We start from the raw sequence: 19,209 nt of genomic DNA, 5'->3' as shown, positions 1-19,209 counted from the left end.
TGAAAATAAACGCAGTTGAAGACATGTATTTTTTTGTTGTTTATGTATTTTTTTCTAAAAACCTGTCATCGCTTTTTCATTACGTGGTATTGTGGAGAGAGAGAGAGAGAGAGAGAGAGAGAGAGAGAGAGAGAGAGAGAGAGAGAGAGAGAGAGAGAGAGAGAGAGAGAGAGAGAGAGAGAGAGAGAGAGAGAGAGAGAGAGAGAGAGAGAGAGAGAGAGAGAGAGAGAGAGAGAGAGAGAGAGAGAGAGAGAGAGAGAGAGAGAGAGAGAGAGAGAGAGAGAGAGAGAGAGAGAGAGAGAGAGAGAGAGAGAGAGAGAGAGAGAGAGAGAGAGAGAGAGAGAGAGAGAGAGAGAGAGAGAGAGAGAGAGAGAGAGAGAGAGAGAGAGAGAGAGAGAGAGAGAGCGAGCTCTGGCCTGTCAGTTAGAGGAAGGACAGGAAATGCCACAGGAAATGGTTTGCAGTTATTTTACAGACACTGATGTCCTTCTTCACACTTTCCCAAATGGTGTCCATTTAACATGCACAATAGACACGGGTTGTGTGTGTCCCTCCACATAGAGGCACCTACCCACCCCTCTGTTTTAGAAGTACAGGTAGTTCTGTGTGTTGACTCTTGTGACGGGTCAGTGACACCACCTCCAATAAAATAGTTCAACTATTGGACTGTTCTCTGCCTGGTACTAATGAGGTCGGTCTTCTGCTGATGTGTGACTAGAAAATAAATATGTGTGTGTCTGTGTAATATGTGAGGTTTTGCTGTCTTGTGTCACACAGCTCCTACATCCTTGTACAAAGTGTTCTCTTGTCCAATTTTTGAGTTACTTTTGAAACTGAGATGGGGTAAACGTTTACTACAGTCATTTAGCAAAGGAGAAGAGTGTCCTCGTGCTGTACTACTGAGGCTCTACTGTAGTCACCAGTAGAGGAGGAACAGATAGTTATTACTTTAGTTCATGTATGAGAGAGGGAGAGAAATGTTAGCTGGTGGGTGTTTTTAGAGTGGACAGCACTGTTCTCCACCTCCATAGATTAAGATCTGCTGATCACTGACGGTAAGAGAGTTTAGGGAGATAAGATAAGCGTCTTCTATCATACTGTGTGTGTGTGTGTGTGCGCGCATACTGTGTGTGTGTGTGTGCATACTGTGTGCGCATACTGTGTGTGCATACTCTGTGTGCATACTCTGTGTGCATACTCTGTGTGCATACTGTGTGTGCATACTGTGTGTGTGTGTGCATACTGTGTGTGTGTGCGCGCATACTGTGTGTGTGTGCGCGCATACTGTGTGTGTGCGCGCATACTGTGTGTGTGTGCACGCGCATACTGTGTGTGTGTGCGCGCGCATACTGTGTGTGTGCTAGCTGTTGGGTGTTTTGTGGTCTGTTTAGAGACAGTTTTCTCTTATCTGTGGTTAGAGAAGGTGAGATGGGGGGGGGGGGGGGGGGAAGAGGGGAAAAGGAAGGAAGAGAATTTGCCAACTGTAATGCTTTTGCTCTGGTGTCAACAGTGTGTTTTACAGTGGTGTTCATTGACCAAGAGGTGGAACTTGTTGATTTTCAAACAAAGATTCTACTCACTGTATTCTTCTAACATCCTCTTTATGGGGTTGCTGTGGGGTTGCTGTGGGGTTGCTGTGGGGTTGCTGTGGGGTTGCTGTGGGGTTGCTGTGGGGTTGCTGTGGGGTTGCCGTGGGGTTGCTGTGGGGTTGCCGTGGGGTTGCCGTGGGGTTGTGTGTTTCTGTACGGAATATAAGTTAATTGTATTTACTAGATGTACACTTCTATTGATAAAGGTTGAATTCCTAACATATCTTCCTGTTTCTTCCACAGGTTTGATCTGAACACTGACTGGACACACACACATACATACACACAAGAACACATATATACACGTAGAGATACACACCCACTCAAACACACTGTGGTGATGTCTGAGGCGGACGGGTGTGTGTCGGTGTGGGAGTGGCTGTGTGTGCTGCATCTGGAACAGTATTTCCCAGTGTTCCAGGACGCGGGGTTTTTAACGCTGTTGGAATGCCAAGGGCTGACCCAGGATCAGCTGGAGACGATTGGAATCACATTGCCTGGACACCGCAAACGCATCCTAGCCAGCCTGCAAAAAACACTCCACACAAACACTCACACACACCCAGAGAGTGAGCCCGACACTCTACACACACACCTGGCTGCAGAGGGAGACCAGAGAGAGGAAGAGAGAGCAGTGTTCACAGACAGACCCAGCCCTGTGGGAAGTGAGAGACCAGTCCCTGCACAGAGACCAGTGTCCAGAGGAGAGAGACCAGTCCCTGCACAGAAACCAGTGTCCAGAGGAGAGAGACCAGTCCCTGCACAGAGACCAGTCCCTAAGGAGAGATCAGTGTCCAGGGAAGGAGAGAGGGATGGACAGAGACCAGTCCCTGCACAGAGACCAGTCCCTAAGGAGAGAACTAAGTACCGCTCTGTCCCTGTGGAGACATTGGACTGTGTCCAGACTTACCCTTGTCCCAACACTAGCCCCTGCCCTACCACCCCCCATTCTAGTGCCCAGGACTCCCCTTTACCCCCCATCCCACCTCGCAGCACTCCAAACTGCCCCCCACTACGCTTCATCCCCACCTCCCCTAAAAACTCCCCCACGGCACCCAAACCCAGATCTGAACATAACAACTTAAACACCCCAATCACTGTACCTCCTCCTAGCCTTACCACCAATCTCCTCACCTTACCCTCCCCCAGGCCCTGTCCTGCACCTCTGGCTATCTACCCACCAGCCAGACACTCCCAGCAGGTGTGGGAGGGCGGAAGAAAGCCCTCCCCTGGTTCCCCCTCATCCTCATCCTCCTCTTCCTCCTCATTTGAACGATATGACCAGTCATCATCTGATCAAGGCGTGCCTCCCCTCCCCCCTAAAGTCTATGTGGTGGGGGCGGGCCCTAAAGAGCCTCATAGTCCTGCTCCAATCCCACATCGACCTCCTGTCTTGCCCTCCAGAACCACACCCACACAGAGGTAAGAGGGCCGGCTGATTGGCTCCCAATGTTGTGAGTTCTACTTCTGTCGTTTGTTCTATTGGACACAATCTAAAGGCTCAGATAAACTGCTTCCCTTTCTGAAGTGTGTGTGTGGTCAGAGTGAGGTTTCATAGGAACAATAGTATCTCTGGCTGTGAAGCACTTCTCTTTTTCAGGGTGTTTGTCCATGGTTAACATCGCCCTCTACAGGGCAAAGTCAGTTTCCTCATGACATACCATATCCTGATCATATACACTTTGTCCACAAGGTTGTGACCCTGCTGCATCAGCACTTGGTATTGTGCTCTAAGGCCTACTGTACACTGACTCGCTCTCAGTTTACGCCTACTGCTACTCAGAGAGAGTGAATCTCACAGAACCATGGGCAGTATTAGTTTACACTGAGTGTACATAACATTAAGAACACCTTAATATTGAGTTGCATACATTAAGAACCCACCCCCACCGCCATCAGAACAGCCTCAATTCGTCTGAGAATAGACTCTACAAGGTGTCTAACGCGTCCCACAGGGATGCTGGCCTATGTTGACTCCAATGCTTCCCACAGTTGTCAAGTTGGCTGGATGTCCTTTGGATGGGAGACCATTCTTGATACACACAGAAAACTGTTGAGTGTGAAAACCCCAGCAACGTTGCAGTTCTTGACACAAACCGGTGCTCCTGGCACCTACCATCATACCCTGTTCAAAGGGACTTAAATATTTTGTCTTGCCCATTCACCCTCTGAATGGCACTCGTACACAATCCATGTCTCTGTTGTGTCAAGGCTTAAAAATCCTTCTTTAACCCGTCTCCTCCCCTTCATCTACACTGATTTAAGTGGATTTAACAAGTGACATCAATAAGGGATCATTAGCTTTCACCTGGATTCACCTGGTCAGTCTGTCATGGAAATAGCAGCTGTCCTTTTGTACAGTGTATATATCCTACTATCTATGGTCATGAGGACCTGTTATCAGTTACTACTGCAGTTTCACTGGTGTTTCAGTAACCAAAATCTGTCTTTGTGTGTGTGTGTGCAGCCTGGTCTCTGTTAGAAAGATTAAGGAAGCAGAGAAGGCCTCACTCCCCAGCCTGGTCTCTGAGAGAAAGATTAAGGAAGCAGAGAAGGCCTCACTCCCCAGCCTGGTCTCTGAGAGAAAGATTAAGGAAGCAGAGAAGGCCTCACTCCCCAGCCTGGTCTCTGAGAGAAAGATTAAGGAAGCAGAGAAGGCCTCACTCCCCAGCCTGGTCTCTGAGAGAAAGATTAAGGAAGCAGAGAAGGCCTCACTCCCCAGCCTGGTCTCTGAGAGAAAGATTAAGGAAGCAGAGAAGGCCTCACTCCCCAGCCTGGTCTCTGAGAGAAAGATTAAGGAAGCAGAGAAGGCCTCACTCCCCAGCCTGGTCTCTGAGAGAAAGATTAAGGAAGCAGAGAAGGTCTCACTCCCCAGCCTGGTCTCTGAGAGAAAGATTAAGGAAGCAGAGAAGGCCTCACTCCCCAGCCTGGTGCCCAAATTGACTCTTTGTCTGGGGTGAGCTAGGATATTCTACTCAGTGTATGTTGTGTGTGTGTGACACACAGTGTCTCTCTCTCTCTCTCTCTCTCTTGCGCTGTCTCAACCCACCTTTCTCTCTACCCACCCCTCTCTCGTTCTCTCTACCCACCCCTCTCTTGCTCTTTCTCTCTTTCTATCTCAATCTCTTTACAAAGGGAGAGAGAGAATGCAGGAAGTGTCTGCTTTTATTCTTTCTGAAGTAGCAACACCCCGCACTACGTCTCGAAGTCTTCTGTGCTTCCTTCTCTCCGCCCACCTGTGGCAGGCTCCTCCCTCTCAGTGAAACGTTAGTTGCTTTCTCCTCCTCTGTGTGTTTATCGTTCCTCTCCAGTGAGGATGGCCCTGTTGGACATGCCAGGACAGGTGAGAATGACTCTCCTCTTCTCTCTGTTTCTCTTCCGCTGCCCCCCCCCCCGCCCTTCTCTCCTATTCAGGATCTCTGTGTTGATGCTCATGCCCCTCCTCCCCCACTGAGTTTCACTTTGTGCTGTTTTGTGTTGATATTTTTGCAACTAGAGGCTGAGCCTACTGACGCTGAGAGATGTATAAGTGTGTGTGAGAGTGTATTTGTGTTCTGCTATCAGCAGTTGAACAGTGTAGCTGTGTACAGAGACAAGGACACGGAAAGAAGCTGTTGCTGCAGTAGTTTTCTATTAGTGACTTCGGCCCAGTGATTTTGTTATTGTAAGGAGTGATTCAGGAAGGGAAGTGGATGTGACTGTGATGCTAATAGATCTCTCGTCCCTCTGTCGGCTCTGTCTTTCCCACAGACTTGCTGGGGTGGTTTCACACTTGTGAAAGAGTTGGTTGGAGTTGTTTCAAAAAAGTTATACATTTAAACATGATCTCTTTTAGAGATGGAAGAATGCCAGTTCTCACACACACACACACACGCACACGCACACGCACACGCACACACACACACACACACACACACACACACACACACACACACACACACACACACACACACACACACACACACACACACACACACACACACGCACACATGCACACACTCACTCAGCCCTGTTAGCCAGTGGGTGGGGTGTGTGCTATTAAAAACACACTGCCTGCAAACATGTGACAAGATGGACGGTTCACTTGGGGAACTTTAATTTGGGCCCTTGCCAGAGATGCACAATAGCACCCCACTGAAACTGATGCTTCCAGAGCTGCTTGGCAGATACATTATCCTGTGAGCTGCTCAGCAGATACATTATCCTTCCTGTGAGTCGCAAAACCAAGGAGAGACCCTCTCTCTGGCCAGGGCCAGGTCATGCCAGCGCCTGTACCCACAAAACATCTCAGAGCATGAGTGCTGATCTAGGATGTGTCCATATAATCTTAGTCATTGTGTTTGAAAAGCCCAAACTGATCCTAGATCAGCTATTCTACTCAGATGCATTGTGGATACTGGCTCAGTGGATACTGGCTCAGAGCCTAGTGTGCCAGAGCAGGCACTCAGGGAGGGACACGGTGTACCAGTGATGTTCTTTATCTGTGTTCCAGACTAGGAGTCCTTGGTGCTCACAGGAATGGCCCTGGCTGCCTGCTTTAGGGATTCTGCTGAAGCACACTGGGCCCTGGGGAATGAACGAGAGAGAGAGAGAGAGAGAGACTGTTAGGTCTGTTGTAGATAAGATGTGTGAACATTGGGTCTGCTGTAAGCACATTTTCACATACTGTATGTTTTGTGGTATGCCTGTGGGCGGGGTGAGTTGGTGTGTGTAGGCGAGGGCGGGAAGGGTCATTGTTTCTGAAGCTTAACGATGTCCGCTGGACGGATACAAAGAGGTTATATTTAGTTCCCCTACTCCTACTCCGTCCTTCCACCTCTCTGACCACCTGCCCCTGCCGATCTGGACAGCCTGGGCCATGTTACCCCAGATCGTAGGTGTATTGGTGTATATCATCACCCCTTGGGGTGTGTGTGCATGTCCCTCTGTCCGTCTTGTCAGTACTTGACTTGGGAAGGAGCTCACCGGAGCTGAGTACCACCACCTCATGTCCTACTGCTTGACTTCCTGTTCCTCTTATAGAATATTAACCCAACAGTATTGTGTAGTCCCTGTTCCTCTTATAGAATATTAACCCAACAGTATTGTGTAGTCCCTGTTCCTCTTATAGAATATTAACTCAACAGTATTGTGTAGTCCCTGTTCCTCTTATAGAATATTAACTCAACAGTATTGTGTAGTCCCTGTTCCTCTTATAGAATATTAACTCAACAGTATTGTGTAGTCCCTGTTCCTCTTATAGAATATTAACCCAACAGTATTGTGTAGTCCCTGTTCCTCTTATAGAATATTAACTCAACAGTATTGTGTAGTCCCTGTTCCTCTTATAGAATATTAACTCAACAGTATTGTGTAGTCCCTGTTCCTCTTATAGAATATTAACCCAACAGTATTGTGTAGTCCCTGTTCCTCTTATAGAATATTAACTCAACAGTATTGTGTAGTCCCTGTTCCTCTTATAGAATATTAACTCAACAGTATTGTGTAGTCCCTGTTCCTCTTATAGAATATTAACCCAACAGTATTGTGTAGTCCCTGTTCCTCTTATAGAATATTAACCCAACAGTATTGTGTAGTCCCTGTTCCTCTTATAGAATATTAACTCAACAGTATTGTGTAGTCCCTGTTCCTCTTATAGAATATTAACTCAACAGTATTGTGTAGTCCCTGTTCCTCTTATAGAATATTAACCCAACAGTATTGTGTAGTCCCTGTTCCTCTTATAGAATATTAACCCAACAGTATTGTGTAGTCCCTGTTCCTCTTATAGAATATTAACCCAACAGTATTGTGTAGTCCCTGTTCCTCTTATAGAATATTAACTCAACAGTATTGTGTAGTCCCTGTTCCTCTTATAGAATATTAACTCAACAGTATTGTGTAGTCCCTGTTCCTCTTATAGAATATTAACCCAACAGTATTGTGTAGTCCCTGTTCCTCTTATAGAATATTAACTCAACAGTATTGTGTAGTCCCTGTTCCTCTTATAGAATATTAACTCAACAGTATTGTGTAGTCCCTGTTCCTCTTATAGAATATTAACTCAACAGTATTGTGTAGTCCCTGTTCCTCTTATAGAATATTAACTCAACAGTATTGTGTAGTCCCTGTTCCTCTTATAGAATATTAACTCAACAGTATTGTGTAGTCCCTGTTCCTCTTATAGAATATTAACTCAACAGTATTGTGTAGTCCCTGTTCCTCTTATAGAATATTAACTCAACAGTATTGTGTAGTCCCTGTTCCTCTTATAGAATATTAACTCAACAGTATTGTGGGGCTCCTGAACCTAAATATCAACAGTACCGACACCCATTTCAGGCCAAGTCAAGCACTGTGTCTTGTACTAACTCTCTGTAACTGAGGGGAGTGGGCAGCAGGAGTGGGCAGCAGGAAGAGAAAGGGGAGTGGGCAGCAGGAAGAGAAAGGGGAGTGGGCAGCAGGAAGAGAAAGGGGAGTGGGCAGCAGGAAGAGAAAGGGGAGTGGGCAGCAGGAAGAGAAAGGGGAGTGGGCAGCAGGAAGAGAAAGGGGAGTGGGCAGCAGGAAGAGAAAGGGGAGTGGGCAGCAGGAAGAGAAAGGGAGTGGGCAGCAGGAAGAGAAAGGGGAGTGGGCAGCAGGAAGAGAAAGGGGAGTGGGCAGCAGGAAGAGAAAGGGGAGTGGGCAGCAGGAAGAGAAAGGGGAGTGGGCAGCAGGAAGAGAAAGGGGAGTGGGCAGCAGGAAGAGAAAGGGGAGTGGGCAGCAGGAAGAGAAAGGAGTGGGCAGCAGGAAGAGAAAGGAGTGGGCAGCAGGAAGAGAAAGGGAGTGGGCAGCAGGAAGAGAAAGGGGAGTGGGCAGCAGGAAGAGAAAGGGGAGTGGGCAGCAGGAAGAGAAAGGGGAGTGGGCAGCAGGAAGAGAAAAGGGGACCATGGTCAGTTATTACAGAATACTATCCAGGCCAGTGTAGCGGTTGCTGAGATGATTTAACATCAGTCTTATGTTAAGACTGGTGATAGATTTGTAGACGTATTCATGTCCCATTGTGCTCTGGGGTTCTGTTATTTGTGTGTGGAGTGAGAGGTGGTTTCAGTGGGTTATATGTGACATGGGTGGAGCTGGACTTCCCTGACAACTCCAACTGAATTCTTCCGCTTCTCTGTCGTTCGCTACAAACTCAGTCTGAGACATTGAAGTTGTTTGTGGTGACGTCAAAATGAGGGGTGTTGCATAAAACATCAGTGATTGGTTCAGCTTTAACCAATCAGAGCTTCAAAGCCAATGACACATTTTCAAAATGCTGCTTTACCCACGTGTGTTTTGGCTCTGACCCAACACATCGGTTTCTGGGACCAATCAGACGGTGTAGAATGGATTTCCATTTTAGAAATCATCAGGGAGGTCCTCTGATCCAGGCTCATTGTTGAGAAGAAATGTCCATGGGCCTAGCCTAGCAGTTGGCGTGAGAAAAGAGTTTGGGTAGCCAGGCAAGAGAGAGACAGAGAGAATAATTTTGGGGAGTGTGAGGGTTGTCACAAGGTAACTAAACAAAGCCGTCACCTACATAGAGATGAAGAGTCCTCTAAGCAAGCTGGTCCTGGAACTCTGTTTACAAACGCAAACAGACCCCACAGAGCCATCACCTACAGAGAGATGAATAGTCCTCTAAGCAAGCTGGTCCTGGAACTCTGTTTACAAACGCAAACAGACCCCACAGAGCCATCACCTACAGAGAGATGAATAGTCCTCTAAGCAAGCTGGTCCTGGAACTCTGTTTACAAACGCAAACAGACCCCACAGAGCCATCACCTACAGAGAGATGAATAGTCCTCTAAGCAAGCTGGTCCTGGAACTCTGTTTACAAACGCAAACAGACCCCACAGAGCCATCACCTACAGAGAGATGAACCTGGAGAATAGTCCTCTAAGCAAGCTGGTCCTGGAACTCTGTTTACAAACGCAAACAGACCCCACAGAGCCATCACCTACAGAGAGATGAACCTGGAGAATAGTCCTCTAAGCAAGCTGGTCCTGGAACTCTGTTTACAAACGCAAACAGGCCCCAGGACAGGAACACAATTAGACCCAAACAAATCATGAGAAAACAAAAATATAATTACTTGACACATTGGAAACAATTAACAAAAAAACAGAGCGAACTAGAATGACATTTCTACACAGTGACAGAATGGCTGAACACTGGGACTGACCCAGTTGGCTGTTGGGTTGTGGGTAGAGTTAAGGTTAGGTTGGCTGAAGAGATGGATTATTACAGGACTTCAGCATTCCTTTCTCTCATGGATGAACGTCAGTCTGAGTGAGATACTGGAGAGGAGAGAGCAGAAGAGGAGAGACTGGAGAGGATTAGAGGATGGATAGTCTCACAACTGTTTCCTGTCTTCAAGCAGCCCTTGGTGACAATGGTAACAATGGACCCCCCCCTCTCTCTCCAGTGATGCTCCCATCAATGAGCCGCATACGGACCGAACTCCACCGCCTCGGACCAAGGTACCCAATACACCAGTCGACACGCAGCCTGCTCTGCCCATGAGAAGGATCCCCCAGCCACGGCCTGATATCAGTGAGCATACTAAACCCCTCCCATCCATCCTTAACCCCACCCCTAACTCCCTAACCCCACCTCTTCCTTTGTAACTCCCTAGCTCTACAATCAACAAACTCCTCCACAGCTTCACCCCTAACCCTACAAACTCATCCACAGCTTCACCCCTAACCCTACAAACTCATCCACAGCTTCACCCCTAACCCTACAAACTCATCCACAGCTTCACCCCTAACCCTACAAACTCATCCACAGCTTCACCCTAACCCTACAAACTCATCCACAGCTTCACCCCTAACCCTACAAACTCATCCACAGCTTCACCCCTAACCCTACAAACTCATCCACAGCTTCACCCCTAACCCTACAAACTCATCCACAGCTTCACCCCTAACCCTACAAACTCATCCACAGCTTCACCCCGAACCCTACAAACTCATCCACAGCTTCACCCCTAACCCTACAAACTCATCCACAGCTTCACCCCGAACCCTACAAACTCATCCACAGCTTCACCCCGAACCCTACAAACTCATCCACAGCTTAATCCCTAACCCTACAAACTCATCCACAGCTTCACCCCTAACCCTACAAACTCATCCACAGCTTCACCCCTAACCCTACAATTGTCAAACTCCTTCACCCTTAACCCTACAATCGTCAAACTCCTTCACCCTACAATCGTCAAACTCCTTCACCCCTAACCCTACAATCTACAATCTTCACACTCCTCCACCCTTAACTCTACAATCTACAAACTCCTTCACCCCTAACCCTACAATCTACAAACTCCTTCACCCCTAACCCTACAATCTACAAACTCCTTCACCCCTAACCCTACAAAATCCTCCACCCCTAACCCTACAATCTACAAACTCCTCCACCCCTAACCTTACAATCTACAAACTCCTTCACCCCTAACCCTGTAATCTCCTCCACCCCTAACCCTGTAATCTCCCCCAACCCTAACCCTGTAATCTCCTCCACCCCTAACCCTGTAATCTCCCGCACCCCTAACCCTGTAATCTCCCGCACCCCTAACCCTGTAATCTCTCCCACCCCTAACCCTGTAATCTCCTCCACCCCTAACCCTGTAATCTCCTCCACCCCTAACCCTGTAATCTCCTCCACCCCTAACCCTGTAATCTCCTCCACCCCTAACCCTGTAATCTCCTCCACCCCTAACCCTGTAATCTCCTCCACCCCTAACCCTGTAATCTCCTCCACCCCTAACCCTGTAATCTCCTCTACCCCTAACCCTGTAATCTCCTCCACCCCTAACCCTGTAATCTCCTCCACCCCTAACCCTGTAATCTCCTCCATGTTTTTCTCTGGTCATGTCATTATTAAGGTGATCAGCTGATGTTGGTATGTCTCTCTCTCTCCCTCTGTTTTAACTATAATTTGACCCATCTAATATAAAAAATAACTTGATAAAGTTACATGTTGTTTCTGAATTTGTCTATTAGTGGAATGATGGCAAGGTGTGGACAGAGAGAGACTGATATACAGTAACTGTTGTCTTGTTGTTAGATAGCAGATGCTGTTGATTCTCTTTTTTCAAACAGAGCCTTCTGATGCTGCTGAACCTGTCCTGTACTGTCTCAGGGGCTGTGGCTGTAGCTCAGAAGTGATCTCTGAACTCTCACATCTTCTTCTCTTTTCTATCTTTGTCTGTCTCTGTCTCGGTGCCTCTCTGCCTCTTTGCCTCTCTCTGTCTTCGTGTCTGTTTCTTTCTCTCTCTGTCTCGGTGTCTCTCTGCCTCTCTCTGTCTCCGTGTCTGTTTCTTTGTCTCTGTCTCGGTGTCTCTCTGCCTCACTCTGTCTCCGTGTCTGTCTGTCTCTGTGTCTGTTTCTTTGCCGGTGTCTCGGTGTCTCTCTGTCTCGGTGTCTCTCTGTCTCTGTGTCTCTCTGCCTCTCTGCCTCTCTCTGTCTCCGTGTCTGTTTCTTTCTCTCTCTGTCTCGGTGCCTCTCTGCCTCTTTGCCTCTCTCTGTCTTCGTGTCTGTTTCTTTCTCTCTCTGTCTCGGTGTCTCTCTGCCTCTCTCTGTCTCGGTGTCTCTCTGCCTCTCTCTGTCTCCGTGTCTGTCTGTCTCCGTGTCTGTTTCTTTGTCTCTGTCTCGGTGTCTCTCTGCCTCTCTCTGTCTCTGTCTCTGTCTGTCTCCGTGTCTGTTTCTTTGTCTCTGTCTGTCTCTCTCTGCCTCTCTCTGCCTCTCTCTGCCTCTCTCTGTCTCCGTGTCTGTCTCCGTGTCTGTCTCCGTGTCTGTCTCCGTGTCTCTCTCTGTCTCTCTGCCTCTCTGCCTCTCTCTGCCTCTCTCTGTCTCTCTGCCTCTCTCTGTCTCCGTGTCTGTCTGTCTCCGTGTCTGTTTCTTTGTCTCTCTCTGTCTCTCTGCCTCTCTGTCTCTCTGCCTCTCTGTCTCCGTGTCTGTCTGTCTCCGTGTCTGTTTATTTGGCTCTGTCTCGGTGTCTCTCTGTCTCTCTGCCTCTCTTTGTCTCCGTGTCTGTCTCTGTGTCTGTTTCTTTGTCTCTGTCTTGGTGTCTCTCTGCCTCTCTTTGTCTCCGTGTCTGTCTCCATGTCTGTTTATTTGTCTCTGTCTTGGTGTCTCTCTGTCTCTCTGCCTCTCTTTGTCTCCATGTCTGTCTGTCTCTGTGTCTGTTTCTTTGTCTTTGTCTTGGTGTCTCTCTCAGGGTCAGGTGACAGTTCAGATGATTATGAAGATCCAGACCAAGTCTTCCCCAAGCCCCAGGCTGTGAACATGGCAGAAGATCCAGACCAAATCTACTCCAAGCTCCAGTCTGTGAACATGGCAGACAGAGTAAGACTGTGTGTGTGTACTGTGAGTAAGTACTAGAGTGCTGTAATGTTATTGTGTTTCTGTGTGTCAGTGACTGCTGTGTTGTCCAATAGGATGTGTTCCTGCCAGTGCCGGGGTGGGGGAAGGGACGGTACAACTCTCTCTGCAGCGACGATGAACTATTGGATGATGACAATGAGCCAATCAGCAGCCAGTGAGTCTCCCCTGACCCCTGACCTCTGGTGACATCTGTTCCTGTAGCGAGAGAGGGAATAACTCTTTCTTTTGCTCTCTCTCTCTCTCCTGCTTTCTCTCTCATTATCCCTTTCTCACTCTTACTCTCTCACTCTCCTGCTTTCTCACTTTCTCTCAGTCGGAGCTCATGGCAGGACTATGGTCTGAGTACGCTCCAGGGTAGTGTCTACCTGCCGGTCAGAGGCAGGGTCCTTGCCCCGCCCCCTAGAGATGGCCCCTCCCCTGAACCCTGCCCTGTTCTAAAGATTGGTTGGCTGGATAAGAACCCAACCCAGGGGTACATAACACACGCACACACACACACACACACACACACACACACACACACACACACACACACACACACACACACACACACACACACACACACACACACACACACACACACACACACACACACACACACACACACACACACACATTCAGTATATGACCCCTAACTGTGTGTATGTGTGTGCAGGTCTTTGTACTACCAGAGGAGATGGGTAAAGCTGGATGTTGACTACCTGAGATACTTTGACAACGACAAGGTGCGGTAGCCATCAGTTGGCCGTCTACACATTCCTGTTAGTCTATACATTAACTAGGTCAGGATGTTAGAGTGGATTAGTGTTTCTCAGTAATGTGGTTCCTCTGTTGTGTGTGTGTGTGTGTGTGTGTGTGTGTGTGTGTGTGTGTGTGTGTGTGTGTGTGTGTGTGTGTGTGTGTGTGTGTGTGTGTGTGTGTGAGAGAGAGAGAGCGGTCCTATGAGTCATGGTGTGTTGTGTTGCAGGAGGTATACTCTAAGAGGATCATACCAACGGCTGCCATTACGGGGGTGACCAACGTGGGGGAGCAGAAGTTTGAGGTGGTCACAGCCAACCGAACCTTTCTCTTCAAAGCCGAGAGCGACTGTGAGTCCGTGTGTGTGCACATCCTTTTTTTGCTCTTCTCTGGTTGTCAGCCCAGAATCCTTGACCACAAGTAAACACAGCAACATGGTTTGATCCATGGTTGAATACACAGGGCTTAGGTCCCTCAGTGTGACCTTCTCTTCTAATATTAGTCAGATAATAAGTATTATACTGTGTGTGTTTCTTTATAGAGCCATGTGGTGGTTGTGTAACAGAGAGATGAGAAACAGCTAGTTCTCATCAGGCCTGAAAATTACAGCCCGGTTCAAATCACAGAAATGTAATGAGTCCCGAACCCCGATTTCTAGAAAACAGTATATTGATTTAAACTAGTATGGAGAACAATGCGACTGGCGGAGAAGGATCGCAGCTGAGTGAGGAGACGAGGAAACAGTCCTGGTCTTAGAGAAGTGAGGACAGAGGAAAACTTACCTTCGTTATGACCAAATTATTGGAATAAAGTAGGCTAATGCAATTGAAGCCATGTATCACATTGTTGCTCCCAAAGTCCTATCAATAATAATGAAAGAAATGGTCAACTAGAGGATCACATCAGCACCGTTTAGATGATTTGAGTGTGGGGGACTCGTCTTGATAAATCAATCAATGTTAATTGGTTTTCACTGATTCTCCGTTTGGATATTTGGTAACAATTAGGCTGGGGTAAATGTTAACTAAGTTAATTAAGGTAGGAGCTAATGATCATATTTCTTCTAGTTTTCTCATAGATTAGCTGATAAGAACAGTTTGCTAGCATGTTATGTAGCTTAACAAGTGGATTTTGCTTATCACCCTCGTAGTAGCCTGAACTAGCAGACGATATTGCCACTCCTATTTGCTACATCTTCAATTTAAGCCTACTAGAAAGTATGTACCCTCGGGCCTGGAGGGAAGCTAAAGTCATTCCCCTACTTAAGAATAGTACATCTCCCTTTACTGGCTCAAATAGCCGACCAATCAGCCTGTTACCAACCCTTAGTACACTTCTGGAAAAAAATGGTGTCTGACAAGATACAATGCTATTTCACAGTAAAGAAATTGATCTGTGTGTGTGAAAGATTAGCTGATCAGAACAGTTTGCTAGCGTGTTATGGAGCTTCACTCTCGTAGTAGCCTGGGCATCTCCAAACCTAAATGTGATTTTGTTTCACCAAATCTCCCGTCTGTATATTTGGTGAATTTATTTCTGTCTGGGCCAATAAGTGGAGGTGGTATATGTCATTTATTAGTTTCCTCATCTATCACTGATCAGAAACATTTAGCATGTAATAATGTAACTTAAATCAAGTGTATTACATATAGTCAAATTCATGCTGCTTTATTGGCATGAAAAACGTTGTCAATATTGACAAAGCAACAATGTAAACAATATACATTGTAATACAGTCACAAATAACATAAAATGGTAATAAATAATAATGCAAAATTAAATACAAAAATAACAATAAAATGGTAACAGTCAACAGTAGAAATATAATAAATATAAAAAGCTAAACATGGAAAATGACTTATAACTGTCATCCTCACCATTACATCAGTACTACAACTACCATCATCATTACTACTACCATCATCATTACTACTACCATCATCATTACAACTACCATCATCATTACCACTACCATCATCATTACCACTACCATCATCATTACTACTACCATCATCATTACTACTACCATCATCATTACCACTACCATCATCATTACAACTACCATCATCATTACCACTACCATCATCATTACTACTACCATCATCATTACCACTACCATCATCATTACTACTACCATCATCATTACTACTACCATCATCATTACTACTACCATCATCATTACTACTACCATCATCATCATTACTACTACCATCATCATCATTACCACTACCATCATCATTACTACTACCATCATCATTACTACTACCATCATCATTACCACTACCATCATCATTACTACTACCATCATCATTACCACTACCATCATCATTACCACTACCATCATCATTACTACTACCATCATCATTACAACTACCATCATCATTACTACTACCATCATCATTACAACTACCATCATCATTACTACTACCATCATCATTACTACTACCATCATCATTACTACTACCATCATCATTACCACTACCATCATCATTACTACTACCATCATACAACTACCATCATCATTACTACTACCATCATCATTACTACTACCATCATCATACAACTACCATCATCATACAACTACCATCATCATTACAACTACCATCATCATTACCACTACCATCATCATTACCACTACCATCATCATTACTACTACCATCATCATTACAACTACCATCATCATTACCACTACCATCATCATTACCACTACCATCATCATCATTACAACTACCATCATCATTACAACTACCATCATCATTACCACTACCATCATCATTACCACTACCATCATCATCATTACCACTACCATCATCATCATTACCACTACCATCATCATTACCACTACCATCATCATCATTACAACTACCATCATCATTACAACTACCATCATCATTACTACTACCATCATCATTACCACTACCATCATCATTACTACTACCATCATCATTACCACTACCATCATACAACTACCATCATCACTACAACTACCATCATCATTACAACTACTATCATCATTACTACTACCATCATCATTACTACTACCATCATCATTACTACTACCATCATACAACTACCATCATCATTACTACAACTACCATCATCATTACTACTACCATCATCATTACAACTACCATCATCATTACTACTACCATCATCATTACTACTACCATCATACAACTACCATCATCATCACTACAACTACCATCATCATTACAACTACCATCATCATTACAACTACCATCATCATTACAACTACCATCATCATTACAACTACCATCATCATTACTACCATCATCATTACTACTACCATCATACAACTACCATCATCATTACTACAACTACCATCATCATTACAACTACCATCATCATTACAACTACCATCATCACTACAACTACCATCATCATTACAACTACCATCATCATTACAACTACCATCATCATTACAACTACCATCATCACTACAACTACCATCATCATTACAACTACCATCATCATTACTACAACTACCATCATCATTACTACAACTACCATCATCATTACTACTACCATCATCATTACAACTACCATCATCATTACAACTACCATCATCATTACAACTACCATCATCATTACAACTACCATCATCATTACAACTACCATCATCATTACAACTACCATCATCATTACAACTACCATCATCATTACTACTACCATCATCGTTACAACTACCATCATCATTTCTACTACCATCATACAACTACCATCATCATTACAACTACCATCATCATTACAGCTACCATCATCATTACAACTACTACCATCATCATTACAACTACCATGAAAACTACCCTCATCATTACAGCTACCATCATCATTACAGCTACCATCATCATTACAACTACTACCCTCATCATGAAAACTACCCTCATCATTACAGCTACCATCATCATTACAGCTACCATCATACAACTACCATCATCATTACTACTAACATCATACAACTACCATCTTCATTACTTCTACCATCATTACTTCTACCATCATTACTTCTACCACCATCATTACAGCTACCATCATCATCATTACTACTACCACCACCACTCTACTACCATTACCATCACCCTCCTAACCGTTCCACTACATTTTGGAATGATAAACAACAATCATAATATAATTAACAATAATAGTAATAACAATAATACTAGTAATAAGTAAGTTACTATTTACTATGCAGATGTTATTATTCGGCTGTTATTATTCGGCTATTTGGCTGAAATAGGAGCCGACATAGTCTATAGTAGCATAGTAGTATATCAAGCTGTGAGAGCGGGTCCTGTTTCATCGGTCTTAACTTCAATATAATCTATCATTCATGTAGGCTAATTACACAGCATACGAGTCATTCACGCCTTTAAATACAGCCAAGCATTTTATTCTGAAATGAAATAACAAAGGGAGCCTTGACTAATTAAACACTAAATGATTAACTAGAATAATCTCTTAAAATCCCTGTGTTTTGAATGCATGTTTGATTAGTAAAACATTTGTATCCGTTATGGGTGTACTTTGGGTAGTTTACAAGGGCCCCCAAGGTGGGTGGGTGTACTTTGGGCCCCCAAGGTGGGTGGGTGTACTTTGGGTAGTTTACAAGGGCCGCCAAGGTGGGTGGGTGTACTTTGGGTAGTTTACAAGGGCCGCCAAGGTGGATGGGTGGGTGTACTTTGGGTAGTTTACAAGGGCCGCCAAGGTGGGTGGGTGGGTGTACTTTGGGTAGTTTACAAGGGCCACCAAGGTGGGTGGGTGTACTTTGGGTAGTTTACAAGGGCCGCCAAGGTGGGTGGGTGTACTTTGGGTAGTTTACAAGGGCCGCCAAGGTGGGTGTACTTTGGGTAGTTTACAAGGGCCGCCAAGGTGGGTGGGTGCGGGTACTTTGGGTAATTTACAAGGGCCGCCAAGGTGGGTGGGTGTACTTTGGGTAGTTTACAAGGGCCGCCAAGGTGGGTGGGTGTACTTTGGGTAGTTTACAAGGGCCGCCAAGGTGGGTGGGTGGTGTACTTTGGGTAGTTTACAAGGGACGCCAAGGTGGGTGGGTGTATTTTGGGTAGTTTACAAGGGCCGCCAAGGTGGGTGGGTGTATTTTACGAGGGCCCCCAAGGTGGGTGGGTGTATTTTACAAGGGCCCCCAAGGTGGGTGTATTTTGTTAGGCTGTGTGGGCGTTAATAGATGCCATTAGAACATGGCTTCTTCTGATTCGCTGTATCTGGGATCATCATTGTCCCCAGTGCACTCCAGCCTATTCTTATGGAAATTTGAAACATTTAAATCAGAAAAAATACTTTCATCATGGCCACAAATGTCTCTGGCCCAGCCAATATTGTAATCGTGGCACTGCTAGTGTCTGTAGCTGCTGCTGAGAGAGACTGTGTCAGCTAAAATGTGCAAAGACACACACACAGTTATTGTTTTTTCTTAACACAAAACGGCAAACCTGAACCCCACCCGTCCTGAATCAGCC

The 19,209-nt window shown here is 45.6% G+C and overlaps 1 protein-coding gene across 6 annotated transcripts in view; it reads left to right on the top strand.

Annotated features, from left to right (window-relative positions):
* Positions 1 to 19,209, top strand: part of LOC123992544 (arf-GAP with Rho-GAP domain, ANK repeat and PH domain-containing protein 1-like) — a 119,541-nt gene that overhangs the window by 23,200 nt on the left and 77,132 nt on the right. For 5 of the 6 annotated variants that reach the window (XR_006831266.1, XM_046293755.1, XM_046293753.1 and 2 more), the window contains exons 2-8: positions 1,833 to 3,011; positions 10,015 to 10,142; positions 12,810 to 12,937; positions 13,030 to 13,130; positions 13,290 to 13,448; positions 13,632 to 13,701; positions 13,944 to 14,064. Coding sequence is in view for 5 of the 6 variants with exons in the window: in XM_046293755.1 (XP_046149711.1) it covers positions 1,930 to 3,011; positions 10,015 to 10,142; positions 12,810 to 12,937; positions 13,030 to 13,130; positions 13,290 to 13,448; positions 13,632 to 13,701; positions 13,944 to 14,064 (1,789 nt within the window). In the remaining variant the exon portion in view is untranslated. Of the gene's footprint in view, positions 1 to 1,832; positions 3,012 to 4,803; positions 4,933 to 10,014; positions 10,143 to 12,809; positions 12,938 to 13,029; positions 13,131 to 13,289; positions 13,449 to 13,631; positions 13,702 to 13,943; positions 14,065 to 19,209 lie in introns of those variants that run through there. The other variant, XM_046293757.1, reaches the window with a different exon arrangement.

Source organism: Oncorhynchus gorbuscha, linkage group LG13, assembly GCF_021184085.1.
Source record: "Oncorhynchus gorbuscha isolate QuinsamMale2020 ecotype Even-year linkage group LG13, OgorEven_v1.0, whole genome shotgun sequence".
Taxonomy (NCBI): Eukaryota; Metazoa; Chordata; class Actinopteri; order Salmoniformes; family Salmonidae; genus Oncorhynchus; species Oncorhynchus gorbuscha.
This window is presented reverse-complemented; position numbering and strand designations above follow the sequence as displayed.